The sequence below is a fragment of the Schistocerca gregaria genome, chromosome 2 (genome assembly GCF_023897955.1).
Source record: "Schistocerca gregaria isolate iqSchGreg1 chromosome 2, iqSchGreg1.2, whole genome shotgun sequence".
In the NCBI taxonomy this organism is placed as follows: Eukaryota; Metazoa; Arthropoda; class Insecta; order Orthoptera; family Acrididae; genus Schistocerca; species Schistocerca gregaria.
In genome coordinates this window covers 766,022,929-766,042,248 of record NC_064921.1, presented here as the reverse complement: position 1 = coordinate 766,042,248, position 19,320 = coordinate 766,022,929, and the positions used below count along the sequence as shown (strand labels likewise).

At 43.5% G+C, this 19,320-nt stretch overlaps 1 protein-coding gene across 3 annotated transcripts in view; it reads right to left on the bottom strand.

The window, feature by feature from the left end:
- The window catches only part of LOC126334988 (uncharacterized), an 854,692-nt gene that overhangs the window by 81,043 nt on the left and 754,329 nt on the right, over positions 1-19,320 (bottom strand). For all 3 annotated transcript variants that reach the window (XM_049997796.1, XM_049997797.1, XM_049997798.1), the window contains one exon: positions 9,448-9,714. In XM_049997796.1, coding sequence (XP_049853753.1) covers positions 9,448-9,714 — 267 coding nt within the window. The remainder of the gene's footprint in view (positions 1-9,447; positions 9,715-19,320) is intronic.

Genomic DNA, 19,320 nt, shown 5'->3' with positions numbered 1-19,320 from the left:
AGCATTATATTAGGAAGGCTGCTTCCTTTAATTTGACGATACTCTTTAGTGATGTGAACTCTCTCACAGGATAAACTAAATGAATTTATATAAAAGCTCAGTTACAAAACTGGTATGCCATACCCACTTATTCCCTCTTGATAACCTCTTATGTCCGTCTACCATCTATTATGGTATTGGTTCAAAACATCCTCGACTTTATAATAAATAGGCCGGGTCTAAAGCAGCCCCAGGCTTACTCCTTGGAATGGAATATCAAAACTAAAAGAAAGATGATGGCAAATATATACAGTTTGTGTCGGGCAAGACATCAGCTTCACTTTGCTTACTCATAAAGAAGTATACTCTTACAAGCACTAGGATTTCCTTCTTCGTCTATGACGTATGGTCCCAGACTTAAATTAGAAATAAGTCGTATCTTCTGATTCTAATAAAGTTTTCATGGTGTTTCCGTTGGATATAAGGCAAATGCCGAACCTGGAAACACGCTCCTACAATAACTATCACGTCATTTTATGTCAATTTTCAGTAACGGCGTAAGTGACGGCTATTAATCCAACTAAACAGTGGCGATTCAGGCACAAGGCTTATAGCACGACGGTTCGGTGTACCATATTTCGGCGATTCTAACTCTCTTACCTCAATGAATTTAATGGCGTCTATTTAAGTTACTGGTAGTTTAAGGAAAGCGATTAATGACAGGTTCAATTCAGAACAGTTGTTGGTAGCAGAGTACCAACAGTACGATTTATTACTTAAAACATAACTCGTTCCCATTAGCTCTAAATTTCAACATTTTAGCAATATTCCCCGCATGTCATTGATCAAGCAACACTGAAACTCTGAAGCGAAAACAATCGTGCCGCGTGTTAGTATCCCAAAGGTGAACTAGCAATCTCATCCAAACAATGCTGGCAAGCACATCGTGGGAGCTCCGCTCGACTATGGATGCCGGTTATGGCTGAAACAACCGATTTCGGTTATATTCGCCCCTTCCCAAGTCAGTTTAACCTGAGTTTTAAAACCACTCAAAATAACTGGTTTCTGAAATAAGCGATTTTAGGTTTTTTGCACTTATTATATCCTGTAATAAACGTAGAAGTCGAACAAAGTTGAAAAAATTTTGACTCTCTCAGTTTCAAGATACATAGAATCAAAATATTAAATTAAGTAGGCAAATTTGCTGCTATTCTCAAAAAGTTGTCAGTGGATGAATGCTAGAAAAGATTACCAATAGTCTCGTAGTGATTCTACGTTTTTGAAACTCTGCTCAAAAATCACGTTGTAATCCGGGGTCATATCAGTATTTGGGCATGACGAATAGTCAGTGCTAAAGGCTGAAAGCTGAGGTTGAATAAGTCTGTTTTTCCAAGTTAATTTGTCCGTTTCCAAGGGCTACAAGCGGACAGAGTCAAATTTTGTAGACACCGACGGCAAGTCAGCAACTTTCTATTTTTATTGTGCATTATGAATGGCTAGTAGTTAAGTTGTTAAATTTTTAATATGTTTCTCTCACCATAATCTCAATCATCTTTTATGAATTCATAGAGATGGCAGACAAATATTTAATCTTTCAAAGCAAATAAAGCATTGAACTTAATTGTTACGTCACTATGTAAATATATTTCTAGACTAGAGTTGGTGCCATTCTGCAGTACAACGAATGTCTGGCGACGACAGCGAGAAACTACCGTATAGACCAGCTTGGGGCAAGTCTTGCACACTGTACATACAAGCGTACCTGAAAAGCTACGACATGCAAACCAGGGCGTCATTGTCTCAACTGTACCAATTCTTATGCCGTGTATCTGTTGCGTGTTTCTGTCGGTATTGCTATTAGAACAGCACTGATCGCCTTCCTCGTTTTCTGTAATAACACAATATTTCGAAATAACGCAAATTTTACGTATAAACATAACTTCTTTTTTAAGAAATTTTTATCTAAAAATGCAACATTTCAGCACTACTGCTATGGCTAACTAATATTTCTTTTACTCAGTTGTTAGTAAAAAATAAAAAAGCGCCTGTTGCAATCGAGACCAAACAAATACCCAAGAACACCGGTTACTCAGAACGACAATACGGTATACGTTTTAACCGGTCGGTTTTTCCCGTCTCTACGTTCGACTCGACCGTGGATTTCGTTCTCTACTGTAGACTCTCTCCGCTCAACTGCAACACAAAACGCTGTCGCCCAGCACCAGATGTCAAACATTATTCAAGCCATTGCCAGCGGGCAGCGATTACTTTGGATTTCTACCTAGGCAAAACCAGAGGTGGCTTCAAAATACTAGCTGCGATCAAGTAGATTCATAAATTTACGATCGAATGTTACACATAATGACAAATATTTTGACATGTGACGATGCAAGGTCATCGCAGTCTGATGAATCTATGACGTATTTATGATTTACCTGTGATTGTGTAAAAAAGCACAAAAAATGTACGTCGCCATCTTTATCCCTTACAGATGGCAACAATACACCTCCCTTCTGCAGGCCACCGTACATTCCAGCTAACAAAGTGGCACTTTCACCTGAATGGGTGCTAATAGTAACAATAATTATAACTACTATCGTTCTAATGAAACGTATTTCGGACTTCTATCAGCATCAAATTGTTAAATACCCGCGAGCTTTCAGATGAATTCTACTTAGCCGTTTTAAAATGATGAGTAACAACTTGATAGTGGGCAAGTAGCTCTTGCCCGAAAACTCGTTGTGATATTTAAGTACCTGACATAACCGGAAGCCTGAGAAAATTTTATTACTTTATAGTACCGTGAGACCATATAGCCGTACATTGCCGTCCATCGTACGTAAGTGCAGGGTGTGACTGAAAAGTTCGGTGAATCGTCCCATATCTCAAAAATCGCACTGGTTATGACGAGGCGCCTGCACATACGCATTTAGACACATGGCAGCAAGCGCCCCCTACGGTGCAAGCCACGGAAGTGAAGCTGTGGTGCACACTGCGACCATACTGACGGAGTCATTGAGGTAACTCGTGTCATTGCAAAATGGACGGCAAAGTGGAACTACGCGTTGACACGGATTTCTGCTTCAAATTACGGAAAATGGCAACAGAGACTTACGTAATGTCAGTGCAAGTTTACAGTGCTGCAGCAGAGGGTAAAGAGTGTGTGTGAGTAGTTTAAATGCTTTAGAGACGGAAAGGAAGATGGCGAGGACGAGCCGTGTTCAAGTCGAATGTCAACAAACACAATCCCAGACAACATCGAAAGAGTTGCGACGGATGCTTGCGGATGATAGGTGACTGTCTTTGAGAATGATAGCATAAGAGTTGAAGACAAGTGAAGACAGCGTAAGCGTTACTGCTCACGAAGGCTGAAGGTTTGTGTTCGGTTTGTACCGTACACGCTGACAGAACATCAGAAGCAGACTCTGATGGAAATTTCTGGAGATTTCATCAATATTTCTGGTCGGAACTGCAATTTGTGGAAACCGTCACTGCAAGAAATGAGACCTGACGCTACCAATACGATCCGGAGACGACACCACAGCCAATGGCACGGTGTTCATGGACTTTCTCGGCTTCAAAAAAATCGGCTATTGGCTGACAAAATCCAAGATTAAAAGGATGCTGATCGCCTTTTTCGACGGCAAGTGTTTAATGAATCATGAATTTCTACCTGAGGGACGAATTGTCAGTAAGGGGTAAAGCAAACCCTGAGCCATTTCGTCTGTGTGGGTTGCATACATTCAGAGGCAGGCATCTGTCTTTGTAAGAAACCCGCACCCCCCTCCCCCATCACTCAGGGAAATGAAAAATTGCCCCCTCCCCCTCAGTAATATGAGCACACTTTTGATATCAAATTAAGTGACTAATTAATTAAATTGATCAATTAATTGCCCTATCCCCTATGGGAAATCCCCCAGCCCTCCACCATTCCCCCCTCCCTTCCTCCACCTGGAAATGGTGGAGAAAAAGACTAAGTTGTACTGGAGAGAAAGGATCTCACTACACGAAACTCAAATCGGTGTCATATAGGTATCAAATGATGGTTGCCTTGCCTTTGACTGAACAGTTTCAACTACTTTTCAAGGTCATCCAACTACCTACTGTTAAGCAAAAACACTTTCCCCTGCCAAAAATACATTAATAGTCTTCTATTTGTGATAATTCATATATGTCTTTCGCATCATTATAGTGAAAAGCAGTGGGTTGATGGATGACCTCGAAAAGTAGCTGGAATTGGTAGTTAAAGGCAAGGCAACACTCATTTCGTACCTATATGAACAAATTTGTCGCTAACCATCTTATAGATCTTAAAAAGTGTCCAGATATGAGAGGATGACATAAAAGTTTCCTTTTATGTCCTTGTCTAAACAGTATGATATTACCAGGCTGGAGACTGCAATATACAACTACAGAACCAATCGTGAGTTCGACCCTGTACAAGACTGTTGAAGTGTATTTGACTTTAACAAACACAATGTGCTCCACTTTACTCTGTGTCAGTCACATCCATATGGTGTCAGCTAACTAATAACTTACAGAACAGCAGCTGTGTGGTGTTTAACAACCTTCTGCAATTTGTCTACAGGGACAATAAGAATTCACGAAAATTGACTGGTTTGGAGGTAAGTCTGCCAGACTCTCAAGACCGAGAAGAGCTCATAAGTGATGCACTGTCTGCATATAATTTTAATTATCTGCCTGTAAACTACGTGAAGATTCTTAACACTGACTACAACAAAGACAATATAAGTGCTATATTAAAGCAGGAGAAACATATTTCTCTCAATCCAGGACATGTTCTCTACAGTGCTGTCAGATACAGATATCGCCGAATTAGGACCGCTACCAACAAATGGTCTTATTCCACAAATCCTACGAAAGAGCATGAAAGTCAAATACTTAAGCCATTTCCCAATAAAGAAGTTACGCCCTTAATAGCAGTTAATGTGTTGTGTGTACGAAAAAGAAAACTGGAAATGGAAGACATCAAAGCCAAAAAACGAAAAGCGGAGTAGCGCGTAAAGAAAGAATATAAACTACTGTTGGAAAAAGGAGAGACTATTACATATGTGCAGACAAGGCTTACATATTGCTTTAAACACAGTGTGTGTCCAAATCTGGAGAATATAAAATATCTACGTTTACTGTTAATAGCAGTGGTAACTGGCCATATGTTGGAGTTCTGGCTGGCTGAAAAGGATGGATTGGAGCACATTTACTGCGTTAAAGTACACACGACAAACCTGTTTATAATGCTGTATTCCCAACTGGACCTGCTTAAAAAGGATCGTTACATGGTATCCAAGCGTGGTCGACTGTTATGCACAAATCAACAGAAGAACCGTTTGCAGAATTTAAAACCAACTGCATAACAACATTTAATGGCTCTGGCTCTGAGCACTATGGTACTTAACATCTATGGTCATCAGTCCCCTAGAACTTAGAACTTCTTAAACCTAACTAACCTAAGGACAACACACAACACCCAGACATCACGAGGCAGAGAAAATCCCTGACCCCCGCCGGGAATCGAATTCAACTGCCCCTACTGCTGCATTTTACGCAATCATCAATGACTTCAAATACCACACTCAAGCTTGCTATGTGCAAACTATCAGTCCTACAGAAAAGATGAACAGGACCTTCTTGTAGTAAATTTAATGCAGTTGAATTCTGTACTGGCATACGTTTTCGATAGAGGTCATAGCTTTCATATTACTCAAGAAAAACGTACAAAGGAGACCTTCAAACGCGTTTTTCTTGAAATAATCGAAAATTGCGGCCGCCTGCAAAAATGATTTCCAGCACAAAGTTTAACTACATTAAATTTGCCACGCAAAGGTTCTGTTCGTTTTTTCTGTAGGACTTACACAGTAGTTTCCCACCTTTCTTAGACCCTCTCCCCCACATTATCACCCATCTTATATACATAACTAAACTGTAGAATGAAAGACTTTTCTTAAGAAAGCTAACTATCCGCAATGAAGGTAGACACTTGTTACAAAATATACTCCCCCTGCATTAGTCCTCTCCATTGCCGCACTCACTTGACCTGCACATGCAACCCTATTTAAAATCAAACAAGTTAAAATGTATGCACTATGCTGACTGTTCGTGAATCGCTTGATTGCTGCACTCCATACTTCTGAACTGGCAGAAATTGGAAGACTCCAGGTTGTTAATGCTTTGTGTCTGATCCCAGCTATTAATAGTAATAATAATAATAATAATAATAATAATAACAATAATAATATGTACACACTATAGTAGCTCTTACGGAGTAACTTCTGTGTCGTTCAATCAATTAATACATTTATCTGTTTCGAAGGGAGTAAGTAAGCAATTTCTGGACTACTGCTGTTACTGTCTGCAGCTTGGAGAAGACATTTTCGTGAGATATTTAGCATTTGTTACGCATACGTCTCACATTTATCACCAGTTATATACGAGACAAAGCACAGCATATGTATGACGTGGGCGGACTATGAGAGGAACCTGTAACTTCCATCGCGTTAATGCTACCAATTGAGAAAAAGTAATTATTGATAACTTATATAATCAGTATTACAGTCTTGCAAAATTGTAATAATAGTACACTATTGGCCATTAAAATTGCTACACCATGAAGATGACGTGCTACAGACGCGAAATGTAACCGACAGGAAGAAGATGCTGTGATATGAAAATGATTAGCTTTTCAGAGCATTCACACAAGGTTGGCGCCGGTGGCGACACTTACAACGTGCTGACTTAAGGAAAGTTTCCAATCGACTTCTCATACACAAACAGCAGTTGACCGGCGTTGCCTGGTGAAACGTTGTTGCGATGCCTCCTGTAAGGAAGAGAAATGCGTAGCATCACGTTTCCGACTTTGATAAAGGTCGGATTGTAGCCTACCGCGATTACGGTTTATCGTATCGCGACATTGCTGCTCGCGTTGGTCGAGATCCAATGACTGTTAGCAGAATATGGAATCGGTGGGTTCAGTAGGGTAATGCGGAACGCCGTGCTGGATCGCAACGGCCTCGTATTACTCGCAGTCGAGATGACAGGCATCTTATCTGCATGGCTGTAACGGATCGTGCAGTCACGTCTCCATCCCGGAGTCAACAGATGGGGACGTTTGCAAGACATCAACCATCTGCATGAACAGTTCGACGACGCTTGCAGCAGCATGGACTATCAGCTGGGAGACTGTGGCTGCGGTTACCCTTGACACTGCATCACAGACAGGAGCGCCTGCGATGGTGTACTCAACGACAAACCTGGTTGCACGAATGGCAAAACGTCATTTTTTCGCATGAATGCAGGTTCTGTTTACAGCATCATGATGGTCGCATCCGTGTTTGGTGACAACGCACATTGGAAGCGTGTATTCCTCATCGCCATACTGGCGTATCACTCGGCGAGATGGTATGGGGTGCCATTGGTTACACGTCTCGGTCACCTCTTGTTCGCACTGATGGCACTTTGAACAGTGGACGTTACATTTCAGATGTATTAGACCCGTGGCCCTAACCTTCATTCGATCCCTGCGAAACCCTACATTTCAGCAGGATAATGCACGACCGCATGTTGCAGGTCCTGTACGGGCCTTTCTGGATACAGAAAATGGTCGACCGCTGCCCTGGCCAGCACATTCTCCAGATCTCTCAACAATTGAAAACCTCTGGTCAATGATGGCCGAGCAACTGTCTCGTCACAATACACCAGTCACTACTCTTGATGAACTGTGGTATCGTGTTGAAGCTGTATGGGCAGCAGTACTTCTATACGCCACCCAAGCTCTGTTTGACTCAATGCCCAGGCCTATCAAGGCCGTTATTACGGCCAGAGGTGGTCGTTCTGGGTACTGATTTCTTAGGGGCTATGCACCCAAATGGCGTAAAAACGTAATATACACTCCTGGAAATGGAAAAAAGAACACATTGACACCGGTGTGTCAGACCCACCATACTTGCTCCGGACACTGCGAGAGGGCTATACAAGCAATGATCACACGCACGGCACAGCGGACACACCAGGAACCGCGGTGTTGGCCGTCGAATGGCGCTAACTGCGCAGCATTTGTGCACCGCCGCCGTCAGTGTCAGCCAGTTTGCCGTGGCATACGGAGCTCCATCGCAGTCTTTAACACTGGTAGCATGCTGCGACAGCGTGGACGTGAACCGTATGTGCAGTTGACGGACTTTGAGCGAGGGCGTATAGTGGGCATGCGGGAGGCCGGGTGGACGTACCGCCGAATTGCTCAACACGTGGGGTGTGAGGTCTCCACAGTACATCGATGTTGTCGCCAGTGGTCGGCGGAAGGTGCACGTGCCCGTCGACCTGGGACCGGACCGGAGCGACGCACGGATGCACGCCAAGACCGTAGGATCCTACGCAGTGCCGTAGGGGACCGCACCGCCACTTCCCAGCAAATTAGGGACACTTATTGCTCCTGGGGTATCAGCGAGGACCATTCGCAACCGTCTCCATGAAGCTGGGCTACGGTCCCGCACACCGTTAGGCCGTCTTCCGCTCACGCCCCAACATCGTGCAGCCCGCCTCCAGTGGTGTCGCGACAGGCGTGAATGGAGGGACGAATGGAGACGTGTCGTCTTCAGCGATGAGAGTCGCTTCTGCCTTCGTGCCAATGATGGTCGTATGCGTCTTTGGCGCCGTGCAGGTGAGCCGCACAATCAGGACTGCACACGACCGAGGCACGCAGGGCCAACACCCGGCATCATGGTGTGGGGAGCGATCTCCCACACTGGCCGTACACCTCTGGTGATCGTCGAGGGGACACTGAATAGTGCACGGTACATCCAAACCGTCATCGAACCCATCGTTCTACCATTCCTAGACCGGCAAGAGAACTTGCTGTTCCAACAGGACAATGCACGTCCGCATGTATCCCGTGCCACCCAACGTGCTCTAGAAGGTGTAAGTCAACTACCCTGGCCAGCAAGATCTCCGGATCTCTCCCCCACTGAGCATGTTTGGGACTGGATGAAGCGTCGTCTCACGCGGTCTGCACGTCCAGCACGAACGCTGGTCCAACTGAGGCGCCAGGTGGAAATGGCATGGCAAGCCGTTCCACAGGACTACATCCAGCATCTCTACGATCGTCTCCATGGGGGAATAGCAGCCTGCATTGCTGCGAAAGTTGGATATACACTGTACTAGTGCCGACATTGTGCATGCTCTGTTGCCTGTGTCTATGTGCCTGTGGTTCTGTCAGTGTGATCATGTGATGTATCTGACCCCAGGAATGTGTCAATAAAGTTTCCCCTTCCTGGGACAATGAATTCACGGTGTTCTTATTTCAATTTCCAGGAGTGTATTTGTCCAATGAATACCCGTTTATCATCTGCATTTCTTTTTGGTGTAGCAATTTTAATGGCCAGTAGTGTATTACTGAGGATAACTACACAGAGTACCTGTGGTGCGTGTTAGAAGCAGTAACGGCAGTTATGGACGTACCTGGGCGAGCGCGTGCGGCTGGAAGCCGGCCTGGCGCAGCTCGGCAAGCAGGTAGAGGCGCGCCTGCTCGCCGGGCGCCGTCTCCAGCAGGGTGTTGAGGAAGCGCAGGCCGGCGGCGGGCAGGTCGGGGCAGCCGCCGGCGCTGCCCAGCATCCCCGCCAGCAGGCGGAAGCGCACCGGCTCCGCCAGCCGCAGCCGCAGCGTCGACAGCGCCTCGGACACGGCCGCGTGGCCGCAGCCCGGCGGCTCGCACGCGCGCGTCAGCAGCTGCCGGCACGCACACCGCTCTACTCAGTCGCGTCACTCCACTCCGCACGACTGCGTCTTAAAAAAGCACACCAACACTGTACAGTACAAACGTGGCGCAGACGGGTGGACCCGTACAGTGTGTTAACTGCAAGACGGCAGAGTTGTGAGGGGAGCGCGGGGAGAGGAGGAAGCAAGCATCGGCTGGCGAGGGGTGAGGAGGCGTTGGAGGGGGGGGGGGGGGGACAAGGCACGCCTACCAGTTGCACTGCAGGCACTACAAATAGAAGCAGACGAAAGGCTTGGAACTAAAACTCGCTTTAAATGTTGTTCGTGAACGAAACTGAAATCGTCATGTACATTCCCGGTAAGAGTAACAGACAATGTTTCAATTGTTAATTCACTGTAGCATGCGCAGCGCAAGTGAAAGCCGGCACGGTAGCTCAGCGTGTTCGGTGAGAGAGCCGGTTGGCCTCTGGAATAAAAAAACTTAGTGGAAGGATCAACCAGCGAACTTGAACAGGATATCTTGCGACGTCCGCAACGGCCAAACACAACGATCAATAATGAACAAAATGAAAAAGAACAAAAAAAAGGTTCAGGCTTGTCATGCAGCGGGCCCGGTTTCGATTCCCAGTGCTCGCAATTTCTTTTTTTATTTCATTCCCCACAATGTTAAACTATTAATTATAAAATTTAAATATACTTAAACAGGTCATATAGTATAACGTAACCGTCAACCTCTATATACAAAAATGAATGTATGTGTGTCTGCCCTCTGTGAGTTCCCAAACCATTCATCCGATTGCGATGAAATTTTGGTGATACGTTCTCCGAACGCCCACGAAAGTTCCTAGCCGGAAAAAAAGACACATTTTCGGGGAGATATGACGTCAAACAATGAGATGCCACCGTGGTAAAATACCCAGATTTATGCATCCACTATTTGAGAGTGAGAGCACTTAGCGACTAGCAACAAACGTTACACACAGTTTCAAACCTTTAAGAAAATTTTTCTTGCTGACACCCCCCACAAATTAATGAAAGGAAAAAAGTTTGTCGTTTACTACATTTTCTCAGTACATGTCGTAAATCTGCCGCAGTATTAATATTAACTCTGATCGCAATATATTTTGCATACAGTATCCACATATATCAGTAAATGCGCCGGCAAATTTATGTCTCTTTACGACATATAATTCAGGAGATATGACGTGGTAAGCATCGAGATGCGTGAAAAAGTGCCGCGTCATGCATGACGTTTTGTTCTATTATTTCTTCACTACTAACACTATTCGCAACACGTTTCGCAAACGTGTTAAAAAAAGTATATAAAACCACGGGCGTATAAATCAATCGGTCAAAAACTTTCCGAGATTTCTTCCGTTGCGAAGCACGGGCGTACAGCTAGTGTTTAATAAATATCTTAACTGCAGCAATGAAGCACAACTGCACAATAAAAACAGGCAGAACAGTACAGCGCAAAACAATAACTAAGTAGACAACAATGGCTACCTTGTACAACACAGTCAGCTACTTAATGTTGGCAGCAGTCGAAACTGCGTGACTACCGAAGCTTCCCGACGTTTACCGACTTCTACCGATTCAGGACTTGGGAGAGGTCTGCCATCTAAAAGTTTACACACTGTACCCTTACTGGAGCATTTGGTACACTCAACTAGAGTCGCTGCCAAATACAAACAAGAGGGTCACTTCAAAAGAAATGCACACGATTTTTTAAGGGGGGAGTAGGACGTCAAATGGGCTGACCTGCAGCAGGAGAGGCACCACAGGACATTTTAATTTCCACTGACTATACTTTTACAAATAAATTCATAAAACTTTGTCAGCATGACCAGGAAGGATTCAGAATTCACACTATTAGTAGTGGAACTTCGAAAATAATAACGAAATAATAATTTTTTTTACATGCGGAATTTCATCATTTTTCCACTTATTAATGGCAGCATTTGTTGCTATAGGTACACTTCAGAAGTGTCGTGTACATAGTTCTGCGTAGTCAGCGCGTACACAACTTTCCCAATAGATGGAGATGGCGCTGCCTTAGAGAAGGACCAAATCCTGGTTCCGCCGATCCGCGTATTAATATGTAACGCAGCCAGTGAGATTGCTGCTAACGTAGAACCTTTTCTCCTCGTGGATCACACTCGCGCGGTGATACCTGAACACATGAGGTATTATAATGAGTGTACAGACCTCTGATTAGTCAGTCTGCATTAGTCTGTAGTCAAGTTTCAGTCTGCGCCTAATAATATTATCATATTCCGGTACATAGCCATGAAGAGAAATGTATAGACACCTTGTCAAGTATCAGAGATATGTGAGAATAAGATTAACGTACCAAGACCAAATGAACTTCAGATTGTCAATTGTAAATAGCATCCACAACCAAGTTAAGTTATTTTTATGCTTGTTATTATTTTAATAAATGTGTTTGAAAATTAATCAAGTTTTGTTTAAAGTTGGTCACCGTCAATCTGCTACTCTAAGCGTGCACGTGGCATTTCTATCGTCTGACCTAACGGCAGAAGATAAACACGGCACGATAAGACCACGAGACATATTGCTGACACTCGCCTACTTCGTTAGAGCGACAAGTCAAATAATCTGATGGTGTGTGTACCGAAGGTCTTACAATACGCACACCACAACAAGTAAGAGAGATCCTTCGATGAATTTTGCACAGCATACAAACCATACTTAAAGGTGTATGAAACTCTAGAATTTTCCAAATCTATTAAAAGCTGTGGTAAAAGTTGAGGTAATTAACTACAAAATTTGTTTTTTTCTAAACATGAAGTTTAAAATACAACAGATCATTCGTTGTTTCATAAATTGAATAAATTCTAGAGTTTCGTACGCCTGTAAGTTTGGTATGTATGCTGTGCAAAACTCATCGAGCAATCTCTCTAACTTATGAAGAAAAGTGTACCTATAGCAGCAAATGCTGCCATTAGTAAGTGAGAAAAATGATGAAATTTCACACGTAAAAAAAATTATTTTGTTATGTTTTCGAACTTACACTGCAATGAGTGTGAATCCTGAATCCTTCCTGGTGATGCTGACAAAGTTTTATGAATTTATTTGTAAAAGTACAGACACTGGCAATTAAAATGTCCTGTGATGCCTCCCCTGCTCGAAGTCGCCCCTTTTGATGTCCTACCCCCCTTAAAATCCATCTTTTATTCTACATGTTTGAAAGTTTTACAGTATGTAGATAGATCAGTTAGGAACAATATTTTCATTTCTCCACATAATTTCCATCCCTCTCAACTGCCTTACGCCATCTTGGAACCAGCGCCTGTATACCCGCACGGTAAAATTCTGGACCAACCTGTTGGAGCCACTGTTTGGCAGCGTGCACAAGGGAGTCCATCTTCAAACCTTGTTCCACGAAGAGAGTCTTTCAATTTCCCAAAGAGATGATGGTCACATGGAGCCAGGTCAGGACTGTAAGGTGGGTGTTTCAGTGTTGTCCAACAGCTTTCTGACTGACATGTGGCCGTGCATTGTCGTGCAACAGAAAAAAAATAAAAAAAATAAAAAAAGAGTTAAAATGGCTCTGAGCACTATGGGACTCAACATCGGAGACCATCAGTCCCCTAGAACTTAGAAATACTTAAACCTAACTAACCTAAGGACATCACACACATCCATGCCCGAGGTAGGATTCGAACCTGCGACCGTAGCAGTCACGTGGTTCCGGACTGAAGTGCCTAGAACCGCACGGCCACCGCGGCCGGCCAACAGCAAAACGTCCTGGTTTTGCCGATGTGGTTGAACACGACTCAGTCGAGCTTGAAGTTTCTTCAGTGTCGTCACATATGCATCAGAATTTATGGTGGTTCCACTTGACATGATGTCCACAAGCAAGACTCCTTCGGAATCGAAAAACACCGTAGCCATAACTTTCCTAGCAGAAGGTGTGGTTTTGAATTTTTTTTTCTTGGGTGAATTTGCATAATGCCACTCCATTGACTGCCTCTTCGTCTCTGGTGAAAAAGATGGAGCCATGTTTCATCACCTGCCACAATTATTCCAACAAATTCATCTCACCATTCTCGTACTGTTCCAAAAGGTCGCTGCACACCGTTTTTCTTGTTTCTTTGTGAGCCACTGTCAACATCCTGGGAACCCACCTGGCATAAACCTTTCTTAACGCCAACACTTTCAGTATTCTGCAAACACTTCCTTCCCCTATCCCAACGTAGCGCGACCATTCGTTCACTGTGATGCGCTTGTCAGCAGTCACCAATTCGTTAACTCTCTGCACATTGTCTGGAGTGTGTGCAGTACGAGACCTGCTGCTGCGAGGACAATCCTCAATATTGCCGTGCCCGCTTTCCTCACGTAACCTGCTTGCCCAGCGACTAACTCTACTGCGATCGACAGCAGCATTCCCTACCAACCTCTTGTGGATGTTTCCCACTGTCTTGTTTTCACAGCACAGGAATTCTATGATAGCATGTTGCTTCTGACGGTCAAGTGTAGCACCCATCTTGAAGACATGCAGTGACGGTGCCTCTCACGGGAACAAGTTGAACTAAGTTTGAAAACAAGTGAGAGGGATGTATCTACACACTGTAAAACTTTCACACATGCAGAATGAAAACTGTATTTATACAAAAATAGTGTGCATTTCTTTTGGAGTGACCCTCGTATGTTCCGAGCGAGGTCTTAAGGATCTGTCTCTTTCTCCAGATCAGAAATAGACAGAAACCCCTCGCAAGTCTAAAAAAGAAGTCAATATGTTAGATACAGTTCATAAGCAATGTATTACCTAATGCACAACAAATGTAAGCTCATAGTGAATCCTTGTTTTCATTGCAAAGTATATGAATTAAGCGCACTGGGTTACTTCATTAGGAAATACCACAATGACTATTACCGTTCAATATCTAATAGACAGTTAATCACAAAGATAACACATGAGTAACGAAATAATCATTTTTTGTCTAATACTTTCTGTAAAACAGTTCGACGAAGCAGGCAGCATGTGCGCATCACACTGCTGCTGCTGCTGCACTATGTGGCTGGTTAACCAACATCTCTATGTGCACCTGATGGCCCTGTGGAGTTCAGCAGACTAGCAGCCTTATTTGTGCTTCCAGACTATCACAGTCTCTAGCGCTGAGAATGGCCTCAGTTCCTTGAGGAATGGGGCACAAAAATTTCCTCCATTATGCCTTATCCAGCTGAAGCCACCTGTTGATGATATGATCCCATGTAACTGCCATACTGTGAAGATGCTTATGGCTCCATTTCATCTGTTGTCCCAAACTGCCCCAGACATTTTCTGTAGGACTAAGATTTAGCGGGCTGGTCGAGGTGCAATGGAGTGCCTGAGTGTTCAGCAATCCAGAAACATGTGTGTGTGCAGCACTGATCAGATGGATGTTGGAAGACAGAATTCTCCACAGTTTACTCATCTTGATGGTATACAAGAAACGGCAACAATTGGTCTCCGAGAGCATTGTACTGAACAGCCAGGTTGATGTGGGCTCAAGTCATGTTACGAAACACACATGCGAAAACATCACAAATCAGTAGACAACATAGTTGTGTGGAGATAACAGCGATTGGTTTACTCATAATCAATTATTCAAAATGACAGTGATAATCGCATTATTTATTTTGCCGCCAGTCGGTTTAAACCCGCGATGGGGTCATCTTCAGGGCAATTTATACCATTTGGTCGCTCGCTGGAGTCATCACCCTGCCTGTGCATAGTTACCAACCGTGCCCAGGCAAGGTGACGACTCCAGCGAGCGACCAAATGGTGTAAATTGCCCTGAAGATGACCCCATCGCGGGTTGAAACCGGTTGGAGGCAAAATAAATAATGCGATTGTGACTGTCATTTTGAATAATTGATCAAAAATCAGACCTCCGACCTGAACCTCACCCTCCGATGGTGTGGATAAACAGCTCATTGAGCGTGGGAGCTCTCGACGCCTTGCATCGCTGAAAAGAGGCAAAATAGCTTTGACCACACCATGTGTGCCTCCCCTTCAGTAGTTAGCTAATGTATTTTAATGTCTTATGTATATTTCAACAGTGACAAAACCTGTATAATGGTTGCACTTTGATCATTTTACATATGGATTTCACATACGTGGAAGTTGAGCCTTACCTGCTGCGACTGTGCGAAACCCTCATTGTGAGCACAGCTTGTTCATTCACCTTTATGAAGGCCTGAACACTGCTGGGGACACTTTCAATGACATGTCTGAATGTCTATCGACGAGTGACAGACCGTTATCCCTCGAAGCCGAAACCAAAACAGAAGGTAGTGGCGATAGACACTGGGGTCTGGAGTGAAGTCGACTTTCTAACTCATCCAAAAGGTGTTCCATTGGGTTAGGTTGGGACTTTGGGCAGGATAGTCCATTTCAAGGCTGTTATTGTCCAAAACGATTGCCTCACAGATGCTGCATTAAGACAGGGTGCATTGTCATGCTGATACAGTCGTCGTCTCCGAACTGTTCGTCTACTGCACGCAGTACGCAATGTTGTGAAATGTGTTCGTGTCCCTCTGCATTTAACGTTTTCATAAGCACAATAAGGGGACGACACACTACCCGCGATAGCTACCCCTGTACTGTAAAGCCAGAAGAAAAGTTCTTCAGGCGTTCGCCAAACCTGAACTCTCCCATGGGATTGCCGCAGGGTATAGCGTGATTCATAACTCCAAATTACCCATTTCTTGTCATCCACTGCCCAGTAGCGTTGCTGTTTATACACACCTCAAGCATCACAAGCGACGTGTCACTGACTTAAGAGGCTTGGCTTATGAGCAGCTGCTCGACCACTATATCCCATTTTTTTAGCGCCCTACACACAGTTACGGTGCTTGCTGTGCCGCTGGTGACACTTTGCAACTCACACGAGTAAATCCTTCCGTTGATTTTCATGCGGTTTTTTACAGCCACGCTCCGTAATACTCGGCAGTCCCCATCCGTCAATGCATGAGGTCTGTCTGGTTTTATTATAGCTGTAGTGTACCTTCGCGTTTCCACTTCACAGTCGCCTCACCAGGAGTGGATTTGGGAGGGTTTAGAAGGGTTGATGGATCTGTTACCCAGGTGACATCCAATGGCGTCCACATTCGAAGTCACTGATCTCTGACGGCCCATTCTGTTGTTACCGCTTTTCTACTGACACCACTGTACTCCCCGCCTCCTTCTATACTGCCGAGTCTTGTAGCACCTACTTGTTTAAAAAATAAATAGATAAATAAATTTCAAATGTGTGTGAAATCTTATGAAACTTAACTGCTAAGGTCATCAGTCCCTAGCTTACACACTACATAACCTAAATTATCCTAAGGACAAACACACACCCATGCCCAAGGGATGACTCGAACCTCCGCCGGGACCAGCCGCTTTACAATGATGCATCCGGATACTTTTCACCAGGTAGTGTATATACTGTATTCGTGATACTGGAGCTTCATGTTAAACACAATTCCTACATGAACAATTTGAGCACGCATGTCTAATGTTCTTTCATTTTTCCTTTTATTTGTTGTTTAAATTTTTGTAACTGGAATTGTCATTTTATTTATTTTTTCCGTAAATAAGTTCAGTTGCTAGGTAGCTGTGATGTTCATAAACGTTCATGTCTTGATTTTTGCTTCTTCATCTGCTGCAGTTGTAGGCAGTTCCAAGAGTATGGACTTTGTAAAGTTTATTTATATTGAATATGCAAATTAATTTTTGCCGAATCCCACGAAACCACAAGACGTCATGAACAGAGTAGAAAATGCAATAATGACGTGTAGTAGGAAATTAAAATGGTGTAATGGTGTGCTGCAACTTCATATCATGAAATTTGTTAATGAGCTCTAATTTTCATATTACGAAAATAGAGAGATGTACTATACGTCATGCTTCAGCCAACAAGGGAGCAGGTTGTGGGATCTGATAGTTTCAAAAATAATTTTAAAAATGCGTATCTCGTGACACTGCTTCTCAAATCTATTTTATTGGTACAGGGATCCCCCTCCCCCCCAATCCTTTTTGGGGAAAGTCATTTATTAATACCTACAGAAGATGGAAAAAAGTATAGAGCCCTAAGGAACAGAGACAAAAGGAATAGATATTGTGTAAACGTAACTAGAATGGACTGACAGAAATAGAAGTAACTGGGCTGTATTTCATCTCCTCGTCTAGAAGGGAAAAGAGTTAGTCGAGCCTCTCCTCCCTTTCTCCAGCCACGCTGAGTGAAAAGCTGACCTCTCACATATCTCCCATATACCCTAATTAAAACAATCTCCAGCAAGATAGGACGATTGTCTTGAAGTGGTTTCTTACTGCAACTGCTGCCGGGTTCTTGTCGCAAGAGACTTAGCTAAACAATCGGCCTGTGACCTTTTCAGCGCCTACCATGCTGTGAGTATTAATTACTATCCCAGTCCTTAGCATGTCGAAATAATCTTGTGTGTTCAGCAAGCCCGCATGTTCACTTTTCAAAAGCATCCTGTAGCCTGAAAAGAAAGTGAAATCTACTGGTCACTCTCTAGAAGAGACCCCACCGTCTTCTGGTCTCAAACTTTCGACCTCTTCTTGCTAATTTGACATAAATCTACTTATTTTTCCTTAACAAGCCTATGTTAATAGAAACTCCATGACTGATACGTTCAACGCTTACAATGAATGATTAATGGGCAACAACTGCTTGTGTACATTTCTTGCTACAGTTCTTTCAGAATACCAATGGTCATGTGATTCGGTAGCAATCAATCGCCAACTCAACATTACCTGCAGTTTCGGAGGATAATAGAGGGTAGTTATCTGATAAGGCGTCACAAAGAGGGCATTCCAAGAGTGGAATAACTTAGGGCTAGTTCCGCTTACCGTGTGCAGGCTGCTCAAAGAAAAGAGATCTTGGTCATCCTAGGTACTTGATAGAGAAATACGAGTCAAGGTGAGTTGCAACGATAGCCGCTCAACTTTTTCTACTAAAACGAGATAGTATCTGCAGTACAGCTCTTATTGATTGAAATGAGTCCATAGAAAAACCCACAAAATATACTCGTATTATATAAAAAAATGGACGACAAAGTGCAAGTAACGTAAATAGTGTGTCAGTTTTGTGTACTAGGCTCCAAGTGTAGCTAATGATTGGTCCAAACCGGTGAAAAGTTGTGAAATTGTTAAGTAATTGTGCCGCACGTAAATACTTTACAAAACACTTTATGTATGACGGACTTCTCCATATCCATCGGAAAATTTCTGTGGTAGGCAGTCGTAGGTAAATCTTCCCTTGTAGTTACCTTTACATGTGCTGTTTAGAAAATACAGAAGCTAAGAGTGCTACTGGTAAGGGGTTTACCTCAACTGTGTAGACGCACCATATAACCAATGAATGTCTACGGATTATAACTGCTGGTATAATAAAACCAGAATCGTTTTATTTCCGTCTTTCACATTGTCCATGTTTCGCATACTCAGAGCACAGTGATGAAAACATAGCTTTTTATGAATCTTTGGCTGGTCTTAAGGTTTATATTTTTTGATATTAACAGCTGGCACGTTTTATGGAAAGCCCACGTACTTTGCTCAATCTTTGCTTCTATATCTTTCCTGTGTCGATCTTGCCGAGC